This window comes from Sciurus vulgaris, assembly GCF_902686455.1.
Source record: "Sciurus vulgaris genome assembly, chromosome: 1".
Classification (NCBI taxonomy): Eukaryota; Metazoa; Chordata; class Mammalia; order Rodentia; family Sciuridae; genus Sciurus; species Sciurus vulgaris.
Genome location: NC_136461.1, coordinates 102,382,910 through 102,399,138, shown reverse-complemented (window position 1 = coordinate 102,399,138; position 16,229 = coordinate 102,382,910). Strand labels below are relative to the sequence as shown.

Sequence of the window (16,229 nt, the reverse complement as noted above, 5' to 3'; positions counted from 1 at the left end):
TAATAAACTGTCTTTTAAATTCATTAAATGGGACAGGCAAAGAATGAGACCCCAAAGCACACAAACAGTTCTACAACTGCAGTGATACTGGCATGATGCAGGCTGTGCCTCTGAGTTGGTGCAGGGAAGGTGAGCCCAGGCTTCCTTACCTTCTTCAGCAACCACCGTCAGTGTGACAGTGATGCCAGCATCTTTGATCAGCTGAACAATGTTATCATGGGAGAGTTCAACGATGGACTGCCCATTCACCGCAGAGATGTGATCTCCAACTTTCAGCTTTCCACAGCGATCAGCTGGGCTTCCTTCTATGACTCGACCAATTTTATGAGGAATAACTATGGGAAAGAATGCCCAAGTTTTCCAATTATTTAAGATGACACTAGTGTTGGATTCATCATCATAATCATAGTTTAAAAGTTCAACATAATAACAAAGAAATTCTTTGAAAATACAGTAAAGAAGCCCCACACATCATTGTCATATCCAAGTGCATCTATTTTCAAATCATCTCCCACTCTTTGATCACATGCATACTTTTACATAGTTTTGACTATAGATAGAAATCTCTTTGCTGTTTTCCACTTACCAGAAACCTTGTTAGAATTTACTGAAAGCCACTGACTTCATCTAAAAAAACTTTACAAGGAGAGTGACTGTTCTGCCAAAAAACGAGCCAAATGGCATCCAATAGACCACAGGTGAAGGTGGAGGTGAGGAAGGGAGCCAGGAATCCACTCAGAAAAGCAGATAACTATTGCCATGGAACAGGCAGGGGAAGGATAAGGGAGGGGTATGCAAGATTGAGAATTTTAAAAAGGCTGAAATGGTGAGGTGACAGAACTCCACAAAGGCCTTGGAGTATGTCAGATGTGAATGCGACATCAGCAACCTTTTTCCTTGGTAGGGAACAGGCAGGGTCTCACTTGGTTGCAGTCTGGAGACATGATGTAGACACTGCAGTTGAAGGTTTGCCAAAAAGCACCAAGAGGAGGAGGTGGCACACCACTCTCAAAGGCACCCGGAGCAGTCCTGGGGCTGCTTGTGTTGGCGGCACATGTGGCCTTCAGTCATTCCTGGAAAAGATCTTTTTTTTTTTTTTTTTTTTTTTTTTTTAAGCACTGGAAAGTGGCCAAGGACCACACAGTCCTTGTACAAGCCCCTTTCCTCCAGCTTCTTGTCCAGGACTTCTCCAGTGCTGGCCAGGTTCCCCATGAAGTCTTGGTGCTCCTAGAAGGTTGTCTTCTTCATCAGGCTTAATCGGCAGCTCTGGCAACCATAACAGCTGTTATTGCTGCTCAGTCACTCCTCCTGATACCTCAATCCACTGTCTTTTTCCAATTCTTGCAACATCATCCTAATTTTCATGGCTAAGGGCTACTGATCTCACTGATAATGATAATATTTCACTGATCTGACATCTCATTTGTTATTGGCCATTAGGACTGTATCAAGTTTTCAGCTATTTTGAAACCTGATACAATAAGACCCTCTCTGGCCTTAATGAAGGGGCACTTATTTCAACAAAGAATCTTTTAGATAAACGCAGTTCAAACTCAAGTTTAGGACTCAATAATTACTGATCAGAAATCCAGGTACAATGAAATGACTGATAATTAAAATGAATCATACTTAGTTCTATAAAAAATTAATTCCTTTTGTGTCCTTAGATCTTTTTAAAAGTCAAAAGTTGAGTGAAGTTAGAACATTACATATTTAAGGTTAAGACTATTTGGCTCACAGATACATTTCTGCTCTTAATAGAAGCCTTGTCTCACATACCTGCAGACACTGCAGCGCCACGGCACCCCTATCTCATAATGCTGAGGGCTTTCTCAGCCTAAATAGCAAGATGCTTTGCTATTATCACAGTTTAAAATGAATTCTCAGACAGTCAGGAAATCATATCAAACAAAATGTCTTCCACTGTGCAATAAAGGCCATGTGTATTGGAACAAATGTTCCTTCCAGGGTCTCTTGAGAACTTCTAGCCTTGGTCATAAACTTAACCAGGCACATGGGTTCTGACTGACTACTGACTGATATGAATAGGGATAATTAATATTTTTTGATGGTACTGTGAATTAGTAAAACACTCCTTACTAGTTTTCTGAATCATATCTAAGAGTATGTTAGGGACATTTTAATAAACCCTCATTTGGATTGGAAAAGTTATTCTTGCTCATGATTTATGTCCCTACAGACAGTATTTTGGCTATTCTAGGATTATTCAGTGGGAGATTTTAATCTTAAAGTAGAAAAAAGTCAATGTTGGAAGAAAGTGCCTTTTAGCTCTGAATTATACCCAGCATTTAAGACTCAATTTTCCTTGTACAGAGAGTGATTAGGAATGTGTCAGAGCAGTATGGGCATGTCCTGTGCCAGGCATTATGAGTGGATTCACTAACAGTACAACAGGTGGTGTATCCAGAACACATGGCAAATTGCATGGTGGCCCTGTGGTGACCTTCTAAACCTTCTTAGTTATTCTCCTTCTTAGAAAGGATTTACTCATACATAGTGTTCATTCTAGATTCTCTGAGAAGAAAATCATTCAGCTCCTTGGCACATTGAAAGGGGCTTGTTCAGACTTAGGAAGGCAGCAAACAGAATTAACCTCTGAAGTCTCAGTGGTCATCTTTCTGATCACGTGAGCAGTGTGGCAAAAAGGAATTGGCAAATGGTGGTATACAACTTCCTAAAAGGGTTGATTGGGTGAGGGGAAAGTAAATTGCTACTGCCTTGGTATTACAGCAGTACCATCAAAACAGCTAAAGTCACAGACAGACCTGCAGAAAGGTCTCTGAATGGTTTGGGAAGTTTTGCCAGGTGCTACCTTAGAGCACATACAGCTACAGGAAAACTTACAGCCCTGCCTTGGTTTTGTTGTATACACAGCCTATAGGCATTCACCATAAAGCCCCCTCATTCATCTTCATTCATCTCTGGCCTCAATCTGTCTTACAGTCTGCCTTCTAGCTGCTAAGATCACATTAGTGCTCTTAGACATTTCTTTTCAGGATCAGAAAGAACAGTAACTGGAAATGTCCCTTTCTTAAAGAAATCCTTTGCAACCAGAACTAAAGACCAATACAATAAGAGTAACATTAAAAGCTCTGAAGTACTGGCAGAGTGAAGATGAACAGGTCTTTTTCATCTTAAATAGAGACCTTTTCTAAGTACGATGCTCATTCAGCATGGAGGTACACTGGGGATGCTAACCTGGATCACAGTCTTTGACAAAGTCAACAGGGGAGAATCTCAGAATTTCTAAATGCTACTAGGAACTCTTTTTGAGACATACATCACCTGAAAATACATTTACTTAGAAGAAAAAAGTAACCTACATCGAGCAGAGTTCTAAGATGAAGTCCATAATGAAGAATCTACAGACAGGTTTCCTGCCTTCCCACTGCTGCTAATTCCCTTGTAAACCACACCTTCTTTGCTACGCAGATTACAGCAACTGCTCAGCCTCTGTGAGGAAAACCTCTTCATATTGGCTTACCCCAGGACCCTTCTATATGTATGAGATGAATGGCATTCTAAGAAGAAGGCATGAAGGCTCAGCATTTTGTGTGATTATTAACTAGCAGGTCAGTGAATTCTGGTTTTGCACCATAGCAGAAAATCTCAGATACATATCTGAGATATATATCTTATATAAAATTTATCAACAACTTAAGCCTATTTTACCATTCAGACTGATAATTAATGAACTGCAAATACCCATTTCCTGCCACATGTTAGCTGCTGCCTCGATTATACATTTTAATTGAGCTTTCTTTCCCATCTCATTTTTAAGAATTGATAAATGTTTTAAAATTTCTTTAAAAAAGTAGGTCACAGGGTGTGTTGGTGCATACTAGAGTCTCAGCTACTCAGGAGGCTGAGCAGGAGGACTGCTTGAGACCATGAGTTTGAGCTCAGCCTCTGGTTTGATGGAGATACCTTCTCAAAACAAAATAAAACACAAAATACGTCAAGAGCCAGTAGCAATTTCCTCAACAATAATGATGATAACAATGGGCATCAGTTAACATGTAGAAGTTCCAGTCTCTTGATGGGTAATTAACTTGCCCAAGATCAGATCACTATTCAAAGATATACACAGGGTTTGAATTCAAGTTTGTATGATTACAAACACATTTAATGACACTACCTTATTCAGAAACTGATCATCTCTACATGTAAAACCATCAAAATAACTGAAGTCCTTAAACATTATTAAAATACACAAATAGGAAAACATTTAAAAAGTAAAATCTAAACAAATACATACAAAAATGTTTGAACGTGTTTAATACAAGTTTTTACTGAATTCCTTTATGTCACTTATTTTTATGGTAAAAACTAAACTGCTTATTTCTGCAGTGCTAGAAAGGGAATAGAGTCAATCTAAGAAGTGTTTAGTATCTATGACACTGACTGATCTTTCACTATTTTTGTTAATCTTAAATGTCTGGGATTATTGTATGGTATAGAATGACAATATAATTATCCTATATAATTATTTGTTTTTGAAAAGACTGTATTCCAATGATAAAACATTAAAAACCACCTAAAAGCTGCTTTCCTTTCATTTTTCTGACATAGGCCACATAATCATCCTCACAGCATCAGTGACAGTTCCAGTTCCAAGTGTTGCCATAGCAACTGCTTCCGGAAAATGGAAACTAGTATCAGTGAGCAGTGACCTGACACTATAGCAATAACTCATCCATGTCATAGACTCTTCTTTCTTTACACACTTGCATTAATTTTACCAAGATTTTTGCAAATTGGTTTGGCTCATAACACTTTCCTGAAAGGGTTTTCTTTTTCCACTAAGGTTTTCATGACTAGCTAGTCTATAAGCATCTTCTACTCAAGATATAATCAAATCCACTGGCAAAAGCAAGAGCATCTTTTTGTGTGGTCAAACATTTTTATTGCTTGACTTAGAAAAATAAAGTCACCAGACAAGCATAATACATACATATCAATGTGATAGACCTCATCTTACATTCAATTGGATTTTATAATTATATTTAAAGATTATCTTTCTTAGAAATATCAAGACAAGACAAACATTTAATTTGCTGAATTACAGCAGCCCTGAACTTCCCAGATGTATTCCCTCCTTTGTTGATGGAACTGGTATGTGTGTATGTGTGTGTGTGTGTTTGTGTGTGTGTGAGTGTGATCATGCACTCATGCTTCCTAGATATAAGATTTCTGTTAAACTTGGTTCAGGATATTCATATTAATTTTCAAAGGTTGACAAAATCTTTAGCTTTTAGTGAGATATAGTTGAAAGGTAGTAGTGAAGGCCTCTTACCAGTCAACAAAGGCAATTTATAGCCGGAATACAGCAATCATCATTAAGTAACATGAAAGAACTAAGATATATTTGGGTCAAGATAGATAGTCTATTACTCTGTTTTGCTTTTTATCAGTGGCTTCTAGTATTTAATTCACTTCTACACACATGACTTCTAACTTAAAAAAATTTGTATCCAAAAACTAATTAAAAATTTTGGTGTTGCAATTTTCCCTAAATCCATTAAATCAGGTCCCTGATGAAATGTCACAGTACAATCTTGATGCAAACTGAGCTGAGACTTATTTTATAGAATCTGAGATGATGGATAAGTCTGAAGCCTGGAAGGTTTGGTTCAGATTACCTTACTTTTGAAAATAGGAAAATATTCACTATTCTTAAAAAGATAAGTCTCTAAGGACATTTACACATGGCTCCTAATTAGTTTCATAAAGTCCAGTGGGAGGCTCAAAACAGTAGACTTACACAAGGAGAGACTATAGATTATAGTTGCCCTTACCTCCTGGAGGTGGTTTGTTTTTGGAGGTAAGGATGACAAAACCAAATCCTTCATTTTCTTTTCGTTGCAAGACAACATCATAGGCCTCCTGGGGAGCAGGCCTAGCTGGGACCTCTGGTCGGTTTAGGCGGGGAGATCCATTCTGTGTTGAAATGAAGGCTTGAGAGCTTTCATCCTCAGGCTGTTTCTCTATAATAAATATGATTAGTTTTGATATTTCTGAAAAATCATAATTTTTGGTAAATAAAGTGTTTTTGTTCTAAACCTCTCAGAGAAAATTCAGTTTCTAGTTACAAAGAACAGAAAAGCAGCCTTCCAACGTGAGTTTTGGGCATAATCTGAGTGCAGATGTAGGTAGCCACAGTCCATGACTCCCTAAATGCTTAAGGTATATTGGAAAACTACACATGATCTAATGTTATTTCATTTTAAAGAGAGTTTCTCAAAGCTTCTGTTAGGTTTTACAGTAAAAACATTCTTTTTTTTTTTGCAGTGCTGGGGATTGAACCCAGGGCCTTGTGCTTGCAAGGCAAGAACTCTACCAACTGAGCTATATCCCCAGCCCTGTAAAAACATTCTTGAAATTGTTTTAGTTCTGTCAAGGTTTATAACCTTAACCAGAAATTTTAGCAAAAGTAGATAATGAGGAATTACATGGTAAATTTCCTTTTAAAATAAACTGTAAATATAAATTAGTTCAGTGACTGATATTCAACAATGTCTGGTCAGAGCATGAGGACACAAATGCTGACCCATTCTGACAGTCTGCCATCTGCACAGGATTTGCCTTATATAATGCGTTTTATAATTGATGTTTCTGATCTGTTGAGATTAAATGAGTTCATCATTAGCAGTTCTTGGCCTTTCTTTCCCCCCTTTCTTTGGCACATAACAAACTGTACAAGAATAGCAGACTGTGCTTGGCACAGATAAGGTCATAAAGGATCCCCAGCAAATGGGCATTTAACCTACACTTTTTTCTGCCATTCAAGAATGACACTGGAATTTCAGAATGGTGCAATTTAGTCCTAATTGATTAAAAAAAAAAAAAAAAAAGAGTCTTGGGTAACCTGCTATCACATACCCTCTTGCCTCTGTAAGAGTTCTCTTTTTATACTTCACATTTACCTAAATTCTACTTTCTCACTCTTGAAAAAAAAAAAAAGAAAGAAAGAAAAAAAGAAAAAGCTTATTTTGTGTGATCATTTAGTTGGACATCATTAACAGTCCCAACATAGTACAGTTGTGGAATATACATTCTTAAGGTCTCTTTTGGTTGAAAATTTATATGATTTTAATAATACATTTCAGCATCTCAACACAACGCCACCTATATGCAATCACTGAAAAAAAACTTCCTGTATGATGCATGGTTAGAATGAAATAGCTAGAATGTCTAATAACACCAAACTACTACAATATTTCTTCATACGTCTCTCCACATGCCTTTCATGTTCTTACTGAATGGAGTTAAGCGCTGACTCTAGCTCACCCAAACTGAGGGAATGCATTAAATTCTACCTGTATCTCCAAATGCCTGGCATTTACTGAGAGAGGGAGACTTTTACTTTGGATGCTGCAATCATTTTTTAACAGTGATGTTATAAAATGGCTGGGAGTGTAGCCCAGTGAGGTCCTGGGTTCCATCCCTGGCACTGGAAACAAATAAACAAAAGCCCCCCAAAATATGAACAAACAAAAGAATTATGAGAATATTCATCAAGTTAACAAACATTTACTGAGGTCTACTCTGTGCCAGGTAGGTACTCCTCTAGGTGCTGGGGATACAGCAGAAACTAAGTGAATGAAACTGATACATGCATGAAGTTTATTGTGCTAGAGTTGTCTTTTTTTTAAGTGGCAAGAATTCACTTTTAAAAATCCTATTTAATATTAACAAAGCTATTAATAAGAAAACCGTAAGATATATTTGTATCCTAATGTCATAGACCCTGGGCTTGGCAAATAAACCATAACTTGATCCTGGCCTACTTCCTACCAGCTATGTGTTTCTTAATCTTCCAGTGAGGCACTGTACAACTAGTTCATGACAATATTTACAACACAGTATTGGGAGAAATAAATAAAAGAACCCATGCATCCAGAACATTGTAAGTACCCAATAAATGTTAAATTATACTAAAGCTTTTCTAGTAGAAAAATTTCACTTTCCTGGAATATTTGGGATTTCATCAGGACCCAAATTCTTTTGATATTCACCTAGTGGGATATCTTGATAAATAATTATTTATTTGTTTGAGAAAATGAATTTAGCTGGATTATAGGTGGTGGACACCTATAATCCCAGCTACTTGGGAGGCAGAGATAGGAGGAGTTTAAATTTGAGGCCAACTGGGACAATTTGGTGAGACCCTGTCCCAAAATAAAAAAATTTCAAAAAGGGCTGGGGGTATCGTTCAATAGTAGAGAGCTTTTCTAGTATGTGTGAGATCCTTGGTCCAATCCCCAGTACTGCAAAAACAAAAACAGATTTGAACTCATACTCAATCTGCATAGATATTGTGGTAAAATTTATCAATATATTAATACAATCTTAATAAAGAGGCCCAAAACTTGTTTTTTGTTTTTATAGTGTTATTATTTGTGGATCCTTTTGACCTTATATGACCTCCACAATGGGGTCTTTGGTCATACCAAATGGCTTATTTCATATACTATTAAACATAAGAAAATACCCTGCAAAACCACACAGAAAGAAGACTAAGTCTCTTTGTTTCTTTTTTAACTTTTCAGAGCAGAAACAGTTCACAAACCTCCATAGAAGATCTTTCTTCTGACGGTTAATAACACATGGCCATTTCGAGCAGCAGTTGTCATTAGGTCCAAGACTTGTTTGTGTGACTTCCCTTTAACAGGAATTCCATCAATACACATCAGTTCATCAGCTGCACGGAGCCGGCCATCTTTCTCAGCGGCTCCCAGGGGTATAATGGCACCAATATATATCTGGTAAAACAAAGTGTAGGTTGGTCTGTACAATCTACCAAGGTTAACTAAAGATCTGAGGACTCCCTGACTTAGCAGTGTGAAAAACAACAGATTTCTGCAGTTCATCTATGAATTCCGTCAATTTCAGAAAGGTAATATCTTAGAATGTGCCCATTCTCCAAAATGGCACTTCAAATAACCACAGTGCATAATGTAATCCTTCTAGTTCCTCAGGGTTGAGTACATTAAAACAAACAAACAAACACAAAGTTGTTCAATAACTTAAAAAGTACCATGATCTCCATCACCACAATGTAACAGAGCAAACTCGGTAAATGCAATTCTGTGGAGTAGCTACTAAGAGTAAAAGTCTGTTCAATTCTGTCAGGAAAGATTTTCTACACATTTTTCACAGCAACTGGGATCATTTCTATGATTCTCCCATCACACACAGCTAACAGTACAAGTGTTCTTCACTTGCAATAGGTTCATTCTGTTCACCAATAATTAGAGTCCTATAATTAGGCAATCCTGAATTTTAGGCTAGTTTTAGACCTGGGAAAACCTGATATTTAAGAGAAAGACTGCTCTTGAGTTGTTTAAAACAAATTCTTAAAAAGTCTAGGAAAAACACTATGAATATAAAAAAAATGAAAAATAATAAAAAATACACATACTATCAAAAACAAAGTTTCTCATGTTTGCTCTATACAGAGCAAGGTGCCTTAAGCTTCAAGTGGTTCTAGTGATTACTATAAGTGTAAACAATATAACTATTAGAATACATTTATACTATATATATAAAATGACCCACTTAGAAATAGAAAGAAGTCTATCATTTAAAAAAATTACTATTATTTACCTAAATTCCAAGTATAATAATGTAGTCCTTTTTGATACTATATAAATTTTAAATGTGTTCTTAAATTCTATAAAACACATTACTTCTTTGACATTCAATACCAAAGACAAAAACTTAAAAACAAAACTAAGTTTATGTGAGAATTATGCATAAACAAAATTCTATATTTTAAATGCTTTGTAAATATAGCTCTTATGCCTTCTGGACAGAAACATTAATTATTTTATATTCCTCTAGTTTCATAGCTGACAAATGAAATGTCAGGTAAAGTACTGAGCATGAAAATGCTACCCTATTAAGATTAGGTGAAATAATACGCATATGCTCATGCCAACTGTCTACAGAGCATTCAGAAAGTAGAGTGGTTGTGGTAAAGAGGACACTGGATTATAGGTCCTTTAGAGAAGAAAAATGTTTTAAAATCTGTTTAACAAAGGCAAAAGTAAATAAGAAGTTAAAATAACCTTTCTTTTCTGGTGCTGGGGATCAAAACCAGTAACTTAAGCATGCTAGGCACATACTCTACCACTGAGCTATATCCCCAGTGTTAGGGTTTAGATCTGAAATATCCCCCAAAGACTCATGTTTGAAGGCTTGGTCCCCAGTGCAGTAATGTTTGCAGGTGCTAATTTTGGGAAGTGATTGGATTATGAGAGCTCTGACCTTATCAATGGATCAATCCATTGACAGGTTAATAATATGAATGGACTAGGTAGAAACTGTAGGAGGTGGGGCCTAGTTGGAGAAAGCAGGTCACAGGGGGTGTGCTTTTAGAGACTATATTTTGTTTCTGCTCACCTCCTTCCTGGTTACCATGAGCTGAGCAGCTTTCCTCTATCATACCTTTCTGCCTTGATGCTCTGCCTCACCTCAGGTCCAAAGCAATGGAGTCAGCTGACTGTGGACTGAAATCTCTGAAACCCTGAGCCAAAATAAATCTTTCCACTTCTAAGTTATTTTTCTCAGGTATTTGTCATAGTGGCAAAAAGCTAACACATTCAGCTCCAAACAAACTTCAATTATTTACAAAGAACATAATCAATGTCCAATTAATAGTTGACATATTTGGTTTTTACCTGTAGCTTTTACCCTAAACTATACCAGGTTAACTAAGGGACTGTGACACTCATAGAAATGCAGTTTTCACTCATATTAATAAAACCATAAGAGAAAAAAATAAACTTAAAATCCACCATATTGCCACTCAAAAATTTTAACAGGAATGGCGACATTCTAAAGTATTTACACTTACAGATTGGTCAGGTCCATCTCCTCCTAGCACCCTGAAGCCAAACCCTGATTCCTGTTTCCGAAGAAAAACATCCAAATCTTTGGTGTTTGGTGCTAAGAAAAACCAGAAAGTGTAAAGTAAATATTTTTACTTATTTTAAAAGGATTAACACAAAATAATGTTCAATATTTAGCAGAATAATGTTATAGAATAATTCAATAAACTATAATCTCAAAACTTTTTGATATGTGAAAATTAAAATAGAAGTTAATTTTATTATTAACATTGAAGTATAGAGAATTCAACTATAAATCCTTGGTTTGAGTGCTGAACAAAACTGTATCAAGTTTATTTAGGAACGCTTACCAATTCCCATGTTCTAAACATTATACTGCCACTAACTTCTAATGCTCTCCAATCAATATTGGAACTTTAAATACAGAATTATTCAATTTGAGTTAGATATTTAATAGGTGCAAATGATGTTGAAACCAAATTTGAGCAAAGTACTTTAAGTCCTAGGAAAAGCAAGCTTACAAAATGCCTTATTTCTACTCTTTTTTTATGGGGAGGGGGGAGAAGCACATAATTTTTATTAATATTTTCATGCATCTGAATTTCCAGAAACACATTAGACATAGGGGCTTTTTATGCCCTAAGGAAATAAGAAGGCTTGGAAGCCAGCTTAGGAGAGTCCATGTGGATGGACAGGAGAAGAATGGAGTTCCTGGAGTCAAGTAATTTTTCTTTTCAATTAGCTTTGAGTAGGAAGAATGGAAACATGGGTGAAGGGATAGAAGATGAGAACTAGCCATTAAGTTCTGCTAAGCCCGTGCAGTGACACTCACCTGTAATCTCAGGTAAGAGGCAGAGGCAGGAAGCAAAGCAATTTCCAGGTCAGCCTTAGCAACTTAGTGAGATTCTGTCTCATAATAAGACTTCCAGGCTACATTTTTCACAGGGTGTCTTACATTTCTACTCTAAAGCTCCTAACTTTGTCTCAGGAAAGTATCTGACATAAACCACTTACTTAATCTAATGTTGCAAAATGGGTAGTGTTTTAAAGGAAAACAAACAACAGCTAACACCTCTTACTGGCCCTGTTTTCTAAGAGGGGAAACTAAGGGCCTATGTGACTTGCCTAGTGTGACATAAAGAACAGTAGAGCTGAGATTTAAACCCAGCTTGATTTCCAAGTTCTAGAAGCTCTTAATCCATGCTATCCTGTTCCCAAAGGGCAGAAGGCATTCATCAGAATATTAAATGAGGAAAATCTACTAAAGTTTTATCTGTGGGAAAATATTAACACTATTCACAAATCATAGAACTTTAGAAATTAGAGAAATCATGAGTCAAATACCTTTTTATGGGTGAGGCCCAATGGGACTGCAATATTAAGACTATATCACGCTATGTATGAATGGGAAGTCTCAAGAAAGGAATTGTATAGTTCTACTAACTTAAATTATTGTTTGCTATGCTTACACCTTAAATTATTGTTTGCTATGCTTACACCTGGTCTTTATCTTTCTAAATATGACCTGGAGATATGACAATAAAGATCTACAACTAGGTAAATAAGCATGAAGTGAATTAACATAATACTTCTACCTGGGTATATCTTTTTCATGGTAAATACAGATCTATGGTTTAAAAACAAATTTTAAAAAATTAAACCTACTTGTGTCTGTAATTTTACTTTGGAAAAGATTTGTCATCAGTAGATAAGTAAGTATTGTACACCCTCTCTTCTCCTTAGCTGGACTCCTCTAAGGAGTTGACTCTGGCTTCCTATTAAAATTGTACACCCCTCTGATCCATATTCCAAATTCCTGCCCAAAAAAACTCTCTAAAACACAGGCCCCCAAATATTTTCCATAATAGAGATTCTGTGGCTCTCTATTATTTATATGATCAACTCTAGCTTCCTCTGAAGCGAGTGATTGACTCTCACTATCTGCTCCTACTCTCCTCTCTGGCTTCCCTTTCTAATCACTTAGAAACCAGGTCATGCAAGGCCAACCTGCAAATGCTACTTCTTCTGTGTTTCTTCTTCTGTGTGCTTTTGTCTTCCTCATAAGCACTTCTCTGTCCTTAAGTCTTAACTAAAGCTTTACTTCCTGTATGAAGCTTTGCTTAACACTGTGTCCTACTCGCACTGATGAAATTGACCATTTCCTATTCTGGATCCAACTTAGCAGCTCATCCCTCTATCACTGCACGGGGTAGGCTCCTGTGTACTTATCTATACTCTCATTTGATTACACATTTGGCTTTTCCATTTTGATTTAATAATGTTTCTGGGTGCAGGCCTATATGACCTCTTTATTTCTGTATTCCAATCACCTAATGTGATGTCTGGTAGACTGCTGACCCTTAATATACCATTTTGAAAAAAATGAATAAATGAACATTGAATATACATGTCAGAAACCAAGAGTCATATTAAAATGAGAATGAAGAAATAACCTCTTAAAATGCTTTTGAAAGATGGGAAGGTTCCAGTAAAAAAAAAATTCAATTTATCTTATTACATTCTCTTCTGAAATATTCCATGACTACTTACGTTTATCTTCATATAAAGTCTTAGACTTCAGGTAGACCTCAGAAGGATCCAACTTTGGGGATCCTGATCTGATAATGCTGGGTGGAAAAGGCATAGGCTGGGGAATGGGTTCATTTATGGCCTCCAGACTTCCTGAATTTTCTTTTTTATCTGTTTTCTGAAATGGAAAAGGGCCTTACTTAGTATTTTTTTTTAAATAAAATGGTTGATTAATTAATAAAACTGCTATCCGAACTGGGTACATCAACTGAGTACAGCTATATAAGTGGCAGGGTCAAAGCCACAATCCACTGGCAGTCTTAACAGGAATTCAATTTTGTAGCTGTGTATATTTGGTTAAAACATATTTAACTTAAATTAGAAAAAAGGTTTATAGTGATGTCAACAGAAAAGCCTCTATTGGTCCTATATTTAAGCAATTTTGCCTTTTTCTCTGTACCACCAAGACAAAAACTCACTTTGGGATGAAGAGAAATAGGAATCTAACACAAGACAAGAGGGTGCCTCAGAGAATACCTTCATCAAATTCTTCATGAATCTCACCTTCCACTCACTGAATTTAATTTCCAGTGAAGATGTTTAATATTTTCTCCTAAGAAAATGGGTTAGGGAGTGTTAACTACAATTTAGGTTATAAAAATGACACTGAAAACTCTGTCTGGTCAATTCAAATAAAGGCATGAAGGGGAAACACCCTATGTTAGGCAATCGATCAGAGAAGGGAAAACAGAGCAGCATATTTTGATACTTTTTCCTACTCAAATAGAACTTTCCCCAATAATTGTCAAGCAAAATGACTTAATTAAAAATTTAAAAATGAAACCTAATAAATACCCTAAAAGTATAGATTGAGATCACCTTGCCATCCTGAATTTTTGTTAGGACAGGAGATTACAGATTCCTATAATAAGTAATGCTGACTAGAATGCAGGGGCACCAGCTTGTGACGAGGCACCACAAAGTGTCATGTGACAGGGGAACTCCCTCACTGACCCACACCCAGACAGATGGAAGAGAAGGTGAAAACGGCCTCCCCCCATCATCCACACATCCTAGGGTTCTGTCAGAAGTTGTTCAACAACACCAGAGCCTTCCATCAACTATAAAAGCATTAGGGTGACTATGGGTGCAATAGCATCGGTTATAAAACAGATAAGGTGGTACAGGAGTTAAAAATGATTGCTAGGTAGGCAGAGAAATACACAAAAAATATAGTGTGACTTTATCTGAATGCACAAAAAGAATTTCTGTTTGCACTAGATCTGACTGTATAAGTTGTCTATACAGAGGGCAGAAGCTTAGTGTTTTTTTTTCATTTTGATCCACATAACAGCAAATTTGCAGAGGATTCCTACTTGGTGGGCTAGAAAGAATTAATTCATTTAATATGGGATGGTCTTTCCTTTAACAGTCTAAGGTTTATGGTTATGAGAGACCTTTTTTCAATTTTGAGGTAAAAGACTCCAAGCAAACCAGAACTAAATTTGGATTTTAAAACTACTGACTTTATTTTCATATCTACATAATTACATAAGTGACCATAAATGTGTGCCTATTACTGTTTCTTCCATAATAGTACTATTTAATGCACCCATTTCTAAGTTTTTTTTCCCTCCCTCTATGTAGGTCCTTAAAGAGGCTACTCAGTTATTCAGAAGAATGCCAAAGAAGAAACTGTTTCGGATCTGACAGTCTACCACTTTGATAGAGGCAAATTTAGCACAGAAGGCCACAATTACTTCAGGAAGTTCGGTTTAGTTGTAAATGTAAGAAAGTCATCTAAATGTGGGTATTTTACAATCCCTGTGACATTATATGCAGTTACCATGTTTTCCTTTTGGGCATCAGCAAGAAATTGTAATAGTTTATCATCTGTCCTAATGTTTAGCTACTTCTTACCCTGATCCTCTGATGAAGATGATAAAAGGACCCCCAAGTAGGTTCTTCAATACGTCCACATTTTACTACTAGGAGGACAGGATTATCAGTAGTTTGGGGCTCCAGGACCCTTCTAGTAGCAAGCCTTCACCAGGTACACAGACCCTTCACATAGGGGCTTTCCTATGCTACCTGAATCTGGTCGAAGCCCAGGGCAGTGTCCTCCTGACTTTCCAGCTACCATCCGGTGAGCTCTCACTGAGGGAAATTTGGTACCTCACTTGGTGAGTGGGGAAGAAACACTTGAAGACCACTGTAATACTCACCATTTTGGCAGTTTTAGTTGGTGAAGGAGGACCTTAAAAAAAATGAGCCAAATTTTAAAAACAGAAAGCAATGTCAGATCATACATACTGCTAATGTTTATAATAAAAGTAGCTATGACTTCCAGCAGGTTAGTAAACTCTTTATCTAACACCTTAGATGTGCCAAGCATTATATATCTATTGTCTCATTTCATTTATATAATAATCCTAAGGCATAAATGCTATTATCATGTAACAGATAAGGTAAACTAAGATTCTTTCCTACACCATAGAACCAGTAAGTGGCAAGGTAGAAAACTGACATCAACCTGTCTGACATCAAATTCAGGTCTCTCTGTTATATTTGTCAAAGTCCTTGATAACTCTCCAGCACTAACAAAGAGATTTCTTTCTGACTTTGAGCACATTCTACCATCTCACCATGAGAAAAAAACAAAATGGTTCAAAGAAATGAGAATAAGGAAAAACTTATCAATGAAGCTAAAATGCTCACTTGCTTAAAAAACAAAACAAAACAAACAAACAACGGCAACAAATAACTAAAAAGAGTGATAAGAGTGTAGGACTGAATTTCATTCTTTAAAACACTAGTCACTCA

The 16,229-nt window shown here is 36.5% G+C and overlaps 1 protein-coding gene across 3 annotated transcripts in view; it reads right to left on the bottom strand.

Annotated features, from left to right (window-relative positions):
* Nucleotides 1-16,229, bottom strand: part of MAGI3 (membrane associated guanylate kinase, WW and PDZ domain containing 3) — a 272,231-nt gene that overhangs the window by 22,524 nt on the left and 233,478 nt on the right. For all 3 annotated transcript variants that reach the window (XM_079135146.1, XM_079135148.1, XM_079135147.1), the window contains 6 exons: nt 15,632-15,663; nt 13,428-13,584; nt 10,883-10,974; nt 8,594-8,786; nt 5,820-6,008; nt 150-335 (listed from right to left, as the gene is read on the bottom strand). In XM_079135146.1, coding sequence (XP_078991272.1) covers nt 150-335; nt 5,820-6,008; nt 8,594-8,786; nt 10,883-10,974; nt 13,428-13,584; nt 15,632-15,663 — 849 coding nt within the window. The remainder of the gene's footprint in view (nt 1-149; nt 336-5,819; nt 6,009-8,593; nt 8,787-10,882; nt 10,975-13,427; nt 13,585-15,631; nt 15,664-16,229) is intronic.